This window comes from Mobula birostris, chromosome 2, assembly GCF_030028105.1.
Source record: "Mobula birostris isolate sMobBir1 chromosome 2, sMobBir1.hap1, whole genome shotgun sequence".
Classification (NCBI taxonomy): domain Eukaryota; kingdom Metazoa; phylum Chordata; class Chondrichthyes; order Myliobatiformes; family Myliobatidae; genus Mobula; species Mobula birostris.
This window is the reverse complement of record NC_092371.1, coordinates 165,083,024-165,096,435: the sequence shown is the minus strand read 5'-3', so window position 1 is coordinate 165,096,435 and position 13,412 is coordinate 165,083,024. Positions and strand designations below refer to the sequence as shown.

General features: G+C 39.7%; 1 protein-coding gene across 2 annotated transcripts in view; it reads right to left on the bottom strand.

The window, feature by feature from the left end:
- lats1 (large tumor suppressor kinase 1) overlaps nt 1–11,413 on the bottom strand; it is a 34,212-nt gene extending 22,799 nt beyond the window's left edge. Inside the window, exons 1-3 of one of the 2 annotated variants that reach the window (XM_072250758.1) lie at nt 11,339–11,413; nt 8,363–8,871; nt 1,128–1,278 (exon numbers count right to left, since the gene is read on the bottom strand). In XM_072250758.1, coding sequence (XP_072106859.1) covers nt 1,128–1,278; nt 8,363–8,719 — 508 coding nt within the window. In that variant the 5' untranslated portion in view covers nt 8,720–8,871; nt 11,339–11,413. Of the gene's footprint in view, nt 1–1,127; nt 1,279–8,362; nt 8,872–10,503; nt 11,127–11,338 lie in introns of those variants that run through there. The other variant, XM_072250759.1, reaches the window with a different exon arrangement.
- Between the last annotated feature and the right edge of the window lie 1,999 nt (nt 11,414–13,412).

Genomic DNA, 13,412 nt, shown 5'->3' with positions numbered 1-13,412 from the left:
CGATCACTGCTAAGGCACGGAGCTTGTTCGAAATGCTTAAAGAAAAGGCAGGACCAGACTACTATATCAATAAATTGTGTGTAATATAGGCTAAGGAAGTGTTTACATAAAAGTTTAAAAAATGAGAAAAATTAAAAAGTTTAAAATGAAATAAAAAATTATAATGTATGTATTATAGTGTACAGTATACAGTTTTAGTGCAAGTTCTTGGCTATTTAGTCATTGCAGGTACACTACAGTATTCCATATAGGTTTGCTAAGTATATAATATGGTGTTCGCACAACGTCCGAATCACATAAACGTCTGATTTCACAGAACGTATCGTGGACGTTAAGCGACTCATACCTGTATATTAACATAGATCACTGTATTCCTTTCTCATTCTTTGAAAGGAACTCAATGAACAATATTTCTAATTAATGGACCCCAAGTGTAGGATAAGAAAGAATCTATATTCGTTTGCCTTTGATGTCATACAGAAACAGGCCTTTGGCCACTAGTCCATGGCAACCATCAACCGCCCAGTTACATAAATCCCAAATGGTTGTTCTGCCCACATTCTCATCAACTACCATCCAGATTCCACTATTCATCTACACATTAGGGGGCAATTGTTTAGCAAACTGCAAGTGTTTGGGACGTGAGGGAGACTACAACACACACATGTGCAAGCTACACACAGACACATTTAAGGGCAGGATTCAAGCACAGTAGCATCCCAAGTATGTTAAATGACTACAATATGCAAATAGCTACCACGTCAGCATTTTGTAGCACTGATGCCAAATGTACACTGATCAGCTGACAAAACAGTCAAAGCCACAATGATATATACAAATGTACTTAGCCAAACAAAGGCAACATTCCTACAGGAGTCTGCTAGATTAAAGGCTAAAATGTTACTAAAAAAAAATTTCAGGCAATACATTAAATATTCCAACAAACAAAAGTCAAATTTTAACAAGTCCTCATCAGAGCAACTGCTTAAAATGACGTAGAAACTGGACACATACAAATGGATTAAGTTGCTGCAACAAAAACTAACAACCAAGCACATGTGAACACGAGAGAGACATGAACAATGTCTTAGCACTTAGGGGTCACCCAATACTTCAGCGACGCATACCTGATGCCTTCATGCTTGCATTCACTGGTCTTGCAGCTGCAGCAACCATCTGCTCTCGCTTAGTATCCTGGTAACTCATCTTGCTGATGTGTTCAATAGCAGCCTCGATACTGCGACTGTTGGTCTTCTTGAGAGCTTTTACCACCATGTCCTACAAATAACGAAATGCAGATATTACAGAACACACTTCATCTTAAGCAGCATCACACTTACAAAAAATAATAAAATTAAAATATTTCATATCAACTATTTTAATATTTAAAACATTTAATAGTTGGTTGTATGGATAAAATAAAAGAAATATGAGATCACAAAAATGATTAACATAATTCAGGCTTTCACACATTGCATAATTTCATTTTTCATTAATATACAAATGGAGTTTGCCTTTCCTATCCTTTTGTAGCATTACATACCTTAGATTTGTTCAACAAATAAAGGAACACAGTGGGAAAAAGAAATTTAAAATTTTTTACAAAGATGAAAATATGTTGTGGATGGAAAACGGATAAAAGATAAAAATGAAGAGCATATTTGGGGTGTGATTCTGAATGGTGAGAGTGAAGCCATTTGGGAGTGAAATTAGGAAACATTCATTTCCATAGAAATGCTTTGTGAGTTCTACAGAAATATGCAATTCTTATCTGCATGTATGCTGACATCAAGCTAAATTTTCACTGTAATCCAAGTAAGTGAAATTAAGGCTACGTCCACACTAGACCGCATAATTTTGAAAACGCCGGTTTCGCGTAAAAACAATAGGCGTCCACACCAAGCGTTTTTGAAAATACCTCCGTCCACATTAAAGCGGGTATTTGGACGAATCTCCTCCTACTGGACATGTGCAGGACACATCTACAGAAAACAAGCAACATGTTTGGTGTCGAATCTCGCTGTGAAAGTGCGCATTTGTGCAGTTACAGACTAGAAAAACTTAAAAGGAAATTGCCAAACGAGGGACAGCTGTTGGCTCTCACGCAGGAGGACTTGAAACTAGAAGAAAACCAAATACTGGAGCGTATGGAGGCAACCGACAGGGAGTTCACGGACAGTATGACCTGGCTGATGACGAACACTGAAAAACTGACCAACTCTGTTGCATTAATAAAGCACCTTGTTAAATATATAAAACATGTCTGCATCAATGTTATCTTGTATTTCCATACAATGTTACATTAGGCTGTTACACATCTATTGTCAGAGAAGTACTTGCATAAATAGGTAAACCACCTTCATACAAGCAAGGACAGAAAACAGGGCAAAGTGAGTATACTTATTTATTCAGTAAGTTATGGGTCAAAGTGTTTGGTGAGCACATTTATAACTCTTCTGGCTTCAGTTTCGTTGCCGTCTGTTCTGAAATTGTTAGGTTGTGTGGGGAGTTGCATTCAAGAAAACAATGAAATGCGGCGCTCTCACCACCATCTGTTCCGGCACGTCTCTGATTTGCCCATCCACACTGCTCTGCACAATTGGCGTTTTCAAATTTACACACACTGGAGGGCGTTTTAGAAAAGCTCCGTTTTCAGGGGAGGAAAACACCGTTTCAGTGCGGACGTAGCCTAAGATACAAGCTTACCATGCTCCAACTGAATGTATAAAAGGTTCTGAAGAGCTAAATGGTCTTCAGTTACTCAAAAGATATTGGATTAGCTGTACAATTTTTGAATTAACATTGTTGTCTAGCTCAAAGATCATTAAGCATATTTCTTAAATTGCACTATTAACTCTCCAGCAGAATCAACACATAGGGAGCTCAGATAGGAATCAACTGTTTGCATCTCAATTCAATAATAAACATGAATTAACAAACTTATGAGCACAGGATAGTTATCCTCTTAGATCTAGCAATACTGGTTATCTACCTAAACAGATTCCAAGCGACTTGAATTTCAAGGTGCTTCCACTGGTCAGTAACACAACAAATCCGGTGTATTAAAGAAACAATTTTAATTATGCTCCCTATTAGACTAACTTCTATGACAAGATAATGTACAATCATCATGTGCCGTGTCATATGACATAGGCATTCATGGTACAGAAGTGGTTTGCCAATGCCTTCTTCCGGGTAGTGTATTTACACAACGATGACCCCAGCCATTATTAATCCTCTTCAGAGATTGTCTGCCTGGCATCAGAGGTCGCATAACCAGGACTTGTGATATTTACCAGCTGCTCATACGACCTACTCTCATGGCTTCATGTGATCCTGATCATGGGGGGAGGGGAGGAGGTAAGCAGGTGCACCTTTGGGGTAGAGATGGATCTCCACCTTGCCTCCCAATATAAAATTCATGCCCAAGATAGATATCCAAATCTCGTATTAATAGTATTCATCTTTGTGTACAAGATACCACAATCTAACAACATAACTAGGTACATTTTCCACATTTTACATAAGGGGAGCTTGGTCACTACTGCTGAGAAGTCAAATGTTTTATTCCATTAAATAGATGAAATAAGTTATCTCCTCCCACTCCTTGTAACATCACAGAATCGAACATTACAGAATAAACTCTGCTTTATGGCAATTTCATTTGCAAAGTAGCAGAAGCTAAATAATCTTGCAAAACACTTTCTTGTAACCCACAATTATTTATATCTTGACCTACAGTACCTATCATTCGCCTAAGTCTTACAGTTACATTAATTTTTTTCAGTAAAGGATCAAGACAAGGGTGGACATCAGTCAGTTCTCTCAAACTGGCTTAATTACAGGAAATGAGCAATGCTGGGAAGGTCAACATTCAGTACTCATCCCATTAGAAAATGGTGATGGGAAATAGATATCCTGAATCTCCACAGTCCTTGCGTTAAGGTATCAAGGACCTTGATGCCATGGAGAAGAACAGCGATGTATTTCCTGCCCAGCCAAGTCAAAGGGGACATAACAGAGTACAGATACTGGAGATGTCGCCCATCCCTCTGCCTTCACAGATACAACCTGACCAATGAGCTGCTCCAGGTGTTTGTTCCTGCTTCACTTTGCAGGTCAGCCAGACCTGAATGCTCACAGTCACATCGTTTTCCATTTAGCCACACCCCATCCCCAATGTTTGAAAACATAGTTAAGCACTAAATACATAAATGGTTCAATGAGATTGCTTTATGCCAGAAGTTGCAATAATGAAATCATAATTGAACCTAAATCCTTACCAAGATTAAAATGGATAAAATAATCTACCCAATTTTATGCATACCAATTGAACAAGCTGCCAAATACAACAAAGACTAACCGATAATTGTAGATCCTGGTTAAACATGCATTCAGGATGTTCCACTGGAACAAACAGATTGTACACTGTTGTACTCCAGACATTATTGAACAATGCTTTCATAGTGCCACAGGAAAATAACTGTACACCACTTATGGTCAAGCACAACACATGATAGGATTCACCATGTAATTTCAGAGGGTAAAGCTCAAGTCAAATGTATCAGTATTACAGTGGAGTAAAGAGAACTACAGAGGCATGAGAGAGGAGCTGGCCAAAGTTGATTGGAAAGGGACACTAGTAGGGATGACAGCAGAACAGCAATGGCTGGAGTTTTTGGGGGCAATTTAGAAGGTGCAGGATAGATACATCCCAAAGAAGAAGTATCCTAAAGAGAGGATGACTGACAAGGGAAGTCAAAGCCAACATAAAATCAAAAGAGAGGGCACAAAATAGAGGAAATATTAGTGGGAAGTTAGAGGATTGGGAAACTTATAAAAACCAAAGACAACAAAATGAAATCAATGAAGAGTGAAAGATGAAATATGAAGGTAAGCTAGCTTATAATATCAAATAGGATACCAAAAGCTTTTTCAGATATATAAAAAAGAAAAAGAGAGGTGAGGGCACATGGTAAAATAGGTCAAAGTCAGCATGGTTTACTAAAGGGAAAATATTGCCTTATAAATCGGTTGGAATTCTTCGAGGAAATAACAAGCAGAATAGACAAAAGAAGAATCAGTGGATTTTCAGGAGGTGGTTGACAATTTGCCATACAGAAGGCTGCTTAGTAAGATAAGAGCCTATGGCATTACTGTACAGGAAAGATAGTACCATGGATAGAGGCAGAGAATGGGAATAAAGGGGGCTGTTTCTGATTGTCTGCCAGTAACTAGTCTTTCACAGGGGTCAGTATAGGAACTGTTTCTTTTTACGTTGTATGATGATGGAATTGATGGCTTTGTGGTTCATTTTGCAGATGATATGAAGATAGGTGGAGGGGCAGATATGTTGAGGAAGCAGGGAGGTTGCAGCAGGACTTAGAGAGATTAGGAGAATGGGCATGTGGAATAGTGTCGGGAATTGTACGGTCATGCACTTCGGTAGAAAGAACAAAAGCACAAACTATTTTCTAAATGGGGAGAAAACTTAAAAATCTAAGCTGCAAAGGGACTTGGGAGTCCTCCTGCAGGATTTCTCCATGCTTAACTTGCAGGTTGGGTTAATGGTGAGGAAGGGAAATGCACAGTTAGCATTCATTTTGAGAGTTCCAGAATATAAAAACAAGGACGTAATGCTGAGGCTTTACAAGGTGAGGACTCACTTGGAGTACTGTGAGCAGTTTTGCGCCCCTTATCTAATAAAGGATGTGCAGGCATTGGAGAGGGTTCAAAGGAAGTTCACAAAAATGGTATCGGGAATGAAAAGCTCATCATATGAGGAGCATTTGATGGCTCTGGGCCTGTACTAGCTGGAAGTTAGAAGAATGGAGGGGAAGGGGAATCTCACTGAAACCTGTCTAATGTTGATAGGATTCATGTGGTGAGGAGGTTTCCTATAGTGGAGGAGTCTAGGACCAGAGGGCACAACCTCAGAATAGAGGGATGTCCATTTAGAATGAAGGATAGGAGGAATTTTTTAGCCAGAGAGTGGTGAATCTGTGGAATTTGTTGCCACAAGCAGCTGTGGAGGCCAGGTCATTGGGTGTATTTAAGGCAGTGGTTGATAAGATTCTTAATATGCCAGGGAGTGTAAAGTTAAGAGGAAAAGGCAGGAGAACAGGGTTGAGAGGGAAATGGGTCAGCCATGATCAAACAGCAAAGCAGACATGATGGGCTGAATGGCCTAATTATCTAATTGTCTAAGTTATTAATTTATCAACATAATCCTCAATAAAACCTCTTTGGAATGCTTGCTAGCACTTTGAATTCTAACAAGTTTTTGTTATGTTTACGGAGTGTTTCCAAACAGGCACCCAATGATACTCCCTGGTGTAAATAACTATTTCACCAATAGGAGACAACAGCCTTTCACAGATTTCTGGATGCAGAACAAATTAATTTGCGGAAGTATTATTGCACATCCTAATAAAAGCAAGAGAGAGATGCAAAGTCTACATGTATTTTACTTTCCCAAGATTCAGATTTCACTAAACCACTCCTTAAATCACCAATGGAAACAAGACACATCACTGCAAGTCAATAGCATGGAAAGAAGTCATATGGCCAATTGAGTCAGTACCATCTGATTGTCCAGTGGTTGCACTCCTTCAGAATTGTTTAATATCATTTCCAGTACTCATGTGTAAAGGAGAATGAAATAATTGCCCTTTGCTCTCTCCCCCCAGCACTGCCACTTCTCACTCAGATAATTATCAGCTCCCTCTTTAATACTACAATTCCATCTCCCTGAGCATCTATGGAGTCAAATAGTTCTGTCCACCTGTCATATGGTTCTTATGCCAGTCACTTATGTCCTCTGGTTTTTGATCTTCTTTCAGCAAAAACAACATCTGTCTACACCCTTTATGATTTTAAGCATCTTCACTTGTCTCTTTGAAACCTACTCAGCTCTAAGAACAGCCACAGCTTCTCCAGTCTATACATAGTTATACTTTATTGATCCCGGGGGGAATTGGTTTTTGTTACAGTTGCACCATAAATAATAAATAGTAATAAAACCATAAATAGTTAAATAGTAATATGTAAATTATGCCAGTAAATTATGAAATAAGTCCAGGACCAGCCTACTGGCTCAGGGTGTCTGACCCTCCAAAGGAGGAGATGTAAAGTTTGATGGCCACAGGCAGGAATGACTTCCTATGACGCTCTGTGTTGCATCTCGGTGGAATGAGTCTCTGGCTGAATGTACTCCTGTCCCCACCCAGTACATTATGTAGTATACACATTATGCACTATACACGTAGGTAAAGGTCTTCATACCTGAAATTATTTTAACAAGTCTCTCTGTATATTCTCCAAATTCTTTCCAAAGTGTAGGCTCAAAACTGGACCCAATATTCATGAAGGTTAAATCAGAAACAAAGTATTTTAACTTTGACAAGAAGGGCAAATGTTATTTCATATGACAGCACTGTGTTCTCTATTTACTTTGTTTGATGTTCCCTCAAATTCCTCTAGACCAGGGGTTTCCAACCTTTTTTATGCCATGGACCCTAGCATTAACGGAGGGGTCTGCGGACTCTAGGTTGGAAGCCCCAGTTCTAGACCACTAACATATGCCCAATTGATAGGAAAGGGATTCTGAAACAAACTTTCTTTAAATTTGATGCCAATATGAACAAACATACGTGGCACTAAACTGTTTCCAGTTACTTGCAGGAATATCATTGCAGGTTAATGTTGTTCACCCAATGCTAATGCTTCTTCAGATTACCAACATCTTGTGCTCTACGTTTGCCGATCATTAATATTAAATCGCATTTTACTTCAATGAAATCCTTTAAAAATTTTTGAATTTCTCTGCAGCTTAACTTACTGCAAAATACTACTTAATGAAAGGCAAAGGGGCATCAGGAACTTAGTGATGAGTAAGAGCCTGCATCTTTGACAGAAGAAATTAAATAAAGTCAAATCAAGTAAAGAAAATGGAAGACTGGATTTAGTGATAAAGTTAGTAATGAGAAAAGTAAAACAAAATGTCTACACTACATTAGCAAAATGTAGACATTTCAAATGTCTACACTAAATACAGAAAGTGTACTGAACTGTTTAAAACTGTCCAGAGAAATTAATTGCAAATCCAGCCAATCCTTTACAACAGCGTCACTAGGTCAAGATGATATCTTAAAAGCAACTGGTGAAAACATAGAAAATTAACAAGATTTGCAACTGATGGCATACAACCTAATCTCAATTTAATGGAGGCATTGCATATTAATAATGCATACATTACCATGCTGTTATTTTCCCTCAATTTGGCCTACAAAAAATTTATTATCTATAATTAGAATATAGTTTGCAAAGGTTGAACCACATATTCCATTTAAGTGCCTCTCACCTCATCAAAACCTGCAGATACCAGGTCCTGTAACATCTGCTTGTTTACGTCAGCAGATCCACGACCTGATGAGCTGTACTCATTTGAAAATGGCAGCAAAGAATTTCGAATCTCCTGTAAGGCTTTTTGGTGAGTCACAAATTTGAGAGCATTCCGTCCTTGTTGTCTTGAATCTTCTGTGCTCAATTTCATCATACTTTGATCAGTGCTTCCAGCATCTCCCGATGGTTTAGGCAAATGTTTGAGACTTTCCCGGATTTCCTGCAACATCTGCCGGCTACTCCCAGAAAAGTTGCTGGCAGGGAATGTTTTTGGTCTCATTTGTCTATGTCCATCAAGCTTATCCACCCTCTTCATGAAAGCGTCAAGTAAAACTAACCAGCCTTAGCTCATTTACATAAACCGAAATTTCAGCAGATCAGAGGGCCGATGTCTGTAGATGTCCGAGAACTTTAGTTCCAAGTAGTGTTCTGCTCATCTGTGTTTTGACAAAGTTCAATAATCTGGATCTAAAGAAAACACATGCATTAACTAATGAGAACAAACCTCAATACAAGAGTCACCATATCATACACATTTGAGTTATAGAGTCAAGAATGGGAAATTTGGAAGTTCAAAGCTTATAACAATTCCTAGAAACCAGAGAATTCATTCTCCTTGTAAAGACTGTCCTCTCTGGAAGCAAGCCAATGGTAACACTACCTTAAATACTGAGGAGTGAGTGCAATTACTTCCACACACTTGTATTTTCTAGCAGGGATATTTATACCACAACCCAAACCAACAACACTGACCGATGCAACTCAAACTCTAAGGCCATATTAAGTCTGGTTATCTCCAAGACGAATTCAATACTGACCTCTCACTACATTACTCCACTGCAAGGTTCAGTACCAAACTAGTGAACTAGTGAAATAAACCATGCTAAAAATTCATTCACTATTTTCAGCAGTTCAACATAGTAATGCACTGGAAGGTAAGGTTAGATTAAAGGAATTGAAATGCCTTTCTGCAAACAGCGATTGATGTTAAATTAATTGTTGATTGAAATTTGGAGATTAACATTTGTTAACTGATGGTGCCAAAGGGAATAAATGGAGTTAGGTCGAAGATCAGCCAAAAATGTTGGAACAAGCTTAAGGTTTTAAATAACCTATTTCTGTCCCTATTGTAAGTATTTCCTGTTCTGATTTAATAGTTTCTTGGATCTTATTTATTAATGAAATTTAAAAAATTTCATTTAGTATCTGTGATGATCCTGAAATTATCACACTATCATAAAATCTATCTGACTAATGACCCTCAATGAAACTTTTTTTTGACTTGAGACACAGTAACGTGTTTGATTCGTATAAGCCTACCAAGACAGTCCAGAAAGTTACTTGGTTCAAGGGCAATTATGAACAGGCAATAAATGCCAGAGCATAAAAATTAAAATTGTAGAATTCACATTAACAAAGCAGTTGCAGCATACGGTCACCTACTCCACCAACAGAAAGTAAAAGTTTACGAACTTGCTTAGGGAAAGGTAAACCTTAAATGAGGAAACAAAGTTATTACATCAGGTCCCCCAAAATGTAATAGTTCACACAAGCAACACCTTGAATACAATGGAAAGATACTTGCAAACACACTGACATGAGTTTCCCCCATTGCTCGAGGCAAATTTCACATCCTTCTCACAGTCAGTCATTTATATTTTTCTCATTGAGGATCTTCATAATCTTGTCTAGTATTAGAACATAGTACAATACAGGCCCTTCGGCCCACAATGTTGTGCCAACCTTTTAAATCTCCAAGATCAATACCCTTCCCTCCTGCATCACCCCCTATTTTTCTATCATCCATGTGCAGAAGAGTTTCTTAAATGCCTCTAATGTATCTGCTTCTACCACACCCAACAGGGCTTACCCTGCACTGACCAGTGAGTAAAATATTTACCTCTGACATCCCAACATTTTTTACTTTATATTTTTTAAAAAAAGTAAACAAGGCATTTGAGATTTCCACTTAAAACACGTAGTGAGGTGTGAATTGATGTCCAATTACTAATCCTAATTGGTCATCAAAAGAAAGAAATCAAAGTTATAAACTACACAATATTAAACAGATAGAATGCAAAACAGAAAATATCTACTCACGAGATCTTTAGTAGCAAGATTAGGGAAACAAGATTCATAAGGTTTCAGGTAACATAACATTAGACGGTCAGATTAAATTTGTTTATTACCAAAGAATTTCAGTTACATGTTCAAAAGGGCAGCTAAGATTGTTCACACTTCTGAGAAACTGGAGGGATATGTAATGAGAGATGTGCGTAACTACAGGTTTTCATTGCGTTAGAGAAAAGGTTTCAGTGATACCAGTTTCCATAAACAGAGAACACAACTTAAGACAAGCGGCAAAATGATCAATGGTAAAATGGAATTACAAAACTGTGACCTGGAATATAGTGGTTACGGAAGTAGATCTCAAGAGTAACCTACAAAAGGAAGCTGGATGGATATCCGAAAAGGAAGCGCTAGGTGCGTTACGCGAAAAAAGAGGTGGAACTAATCATAAAGTTTTCAGGGTCAGCACAAAGACAACGGGCCGAGTGGCCTATCTGTACCCTCATACACTCATGACTCAAGTGCGCAGCAGCAGCAGCCGCTGGACAGTTCAAACGGGCGAGCGCAGCCCTTTGCATGGTTCACTGACGAGCACTGCCAGTCCAATGCCCTAGCCAGTGACCCAACAGATTACAGCAGGTCCGCAGGCTCTACTTCCCGGGCCCAGTCTTCTCCTGCCCCGGATTCCTCACCCAGCCCCCTCGGCCATTTTGGCCTCTGTTCTTCCTGCCAACTCATCGCACGGCACACCTCCTACACTGGGTCAGTGCGGCAGTGCACTACCCTAGACCGGATAAAGAGTGGCGGGCGGCAGCTACTCACGCCCCTCCTCTGCCTCCAGCACCAAGGCTCCCCTTCCACTTACTCTCATTCCAAGCGTCCCTACAATGGCCGCTTCGTGCCTCCCTGCGCGGACGCTCTTCTCGCGAGACCGCGGAACAGGACGACGATTCGACAGACTCCTCACGCGATGTCTGTATTGTTCCTGCGCTGGAGCCCCCATCAGGCCTGGAGGAGCTACTACCCGGGCTGATTCAAGTACGTCGCAGAAATCGTGCACACGCTGGGAATATTGAGCAGCTCACACAAATCTGGGACACAGGAGATTCTGAAACTCTTGGACAACACACACAAGATGCTGGAGGAACTCAGCGGATCTGGCAGCATCTATAGAGGGGAATGAATATAGTCAACGTTTCGAGTCGAGATCCTTCCAGGGACACGTTTCATTTCTCTGCATATTTGTTGCCTACATCGCTGATGTTCCCTCAGCATTTTGTGTGTCGCCTGCTTCAGTTATTGTCACTGAAGTTGGTATACATTTAGAAATACGTATCTGGTTAAATGTGTGCTTGTATATCTGCATTCGGTAAGGTACTGAATGCTTCAAAGTTCAGAGTAAATTTAATACCAAAATACATACAAGTATATGTCACTATATTCTAATTTGAGATTTATTTTCTTGCAGGCATTAATGAGAGTGCCACCCCATCAGATAAGATCTTAAATCACGTCCACATTCATTCATCAAGTTGGTACCTACGGAACTTAACAGTAGTAGCGAATTTACCGTCAATCTGACATTGCCAATTAACAACTTGTTATCATTTAACAGTTTCTGCACATCTAAGATTTTTTTTGTATTTAACTGATTTTTGAGACTCTTCATGACACATATTCCATCTATAAAAATATCCATTAATAAAGCACCTTTATTAATTCACAAGCAAACCTGGAAAACGCACCGTTGCAGGTTAATTTAGCCATTTCTCGCTCTTAAGCAAAACTGCGACCATCAGGTCACGCAGTAGCACCACCAGTGTGCAATTCGTAACCCATTGTAATAATACAATATTACGGCTCCCTGTGTCTATGTTGTTCCAGGCCAAACACACCCATTTTAAAATTTACACCCTTTTCTCTTTTGCCTATCTCTTACCTCCTCCAAACTATAAACCCACAAATCTCCTCCCTTGCATTATTGGTCCCTCTTCCTGCCATTGGCCTCACACATTAAACTCTGGAATTCCCTAAACATGAATACCCACTAAATGTACTAACTCTGATCACTTATACCACAGGCTTCTTTCAGTGTAGAAAATTACTCTCATTTGGAGGTCCACTGGAACTTTACACCACATTAAATATGCCCTAATACACTGGTCCCCAACCACTGGGCCGCGGACTGGTACCGAGCCGCAAAGCATGTGCTACCAGGCCACGAGAAAATTATATAATTTGGCGAAATGAAACGATATCAAGTCGCTTTTTATTGTCATTTTGACCATAAGCTGCTGGTACAGTACACAGTAGAAACGAAACAACATTCTTCCAGGACCATGGTGCTACATGAGACAACACAAAACTACACTAGACTAAGTGAGACAACACAAGGCTACACTAGACTAAGCAAGACAACAGAAAAACTACACTAGACTACAGACCTACACAGGACTACATAAAGTGCACAAATCAGTGCAGAGCAGTACAATAAATAATAAACAAGACAATGAGTCATTCTGTCACACATTGTTGCACTTGAACACCCCCCCCCCCCCACCCGGGTCAGCCAGTCCGCAAGAATATTGTCAATATTAAACCGGTTCGCAGTGCAAAAAAGATTGGGGACCCCTGCTCTAATAGATACAAATAGTTCATATATTAATAGGCATCCGTTAGTCTCATGAGACCATGGATTTGCACCTTGGAAGGTTTCCAAGGCGCAGGCCTGGGCAAGGTTGTATGAAAGACCAGCAGTTACCTATACTGCAAGTCTCCCCCCTCCACGCCACCAATGTTGTCCAAGGGAAGGGCATTAGGACCCATACAGCTTGGCACCAGTGTCGTCGCAGAGCAATGTGTGGTTAAGTGCCTTGCTCAAGGACACACATGCTGACTCAGCCAAGGCTTGAACTAGCGACCTTCAAATTACTAGACGA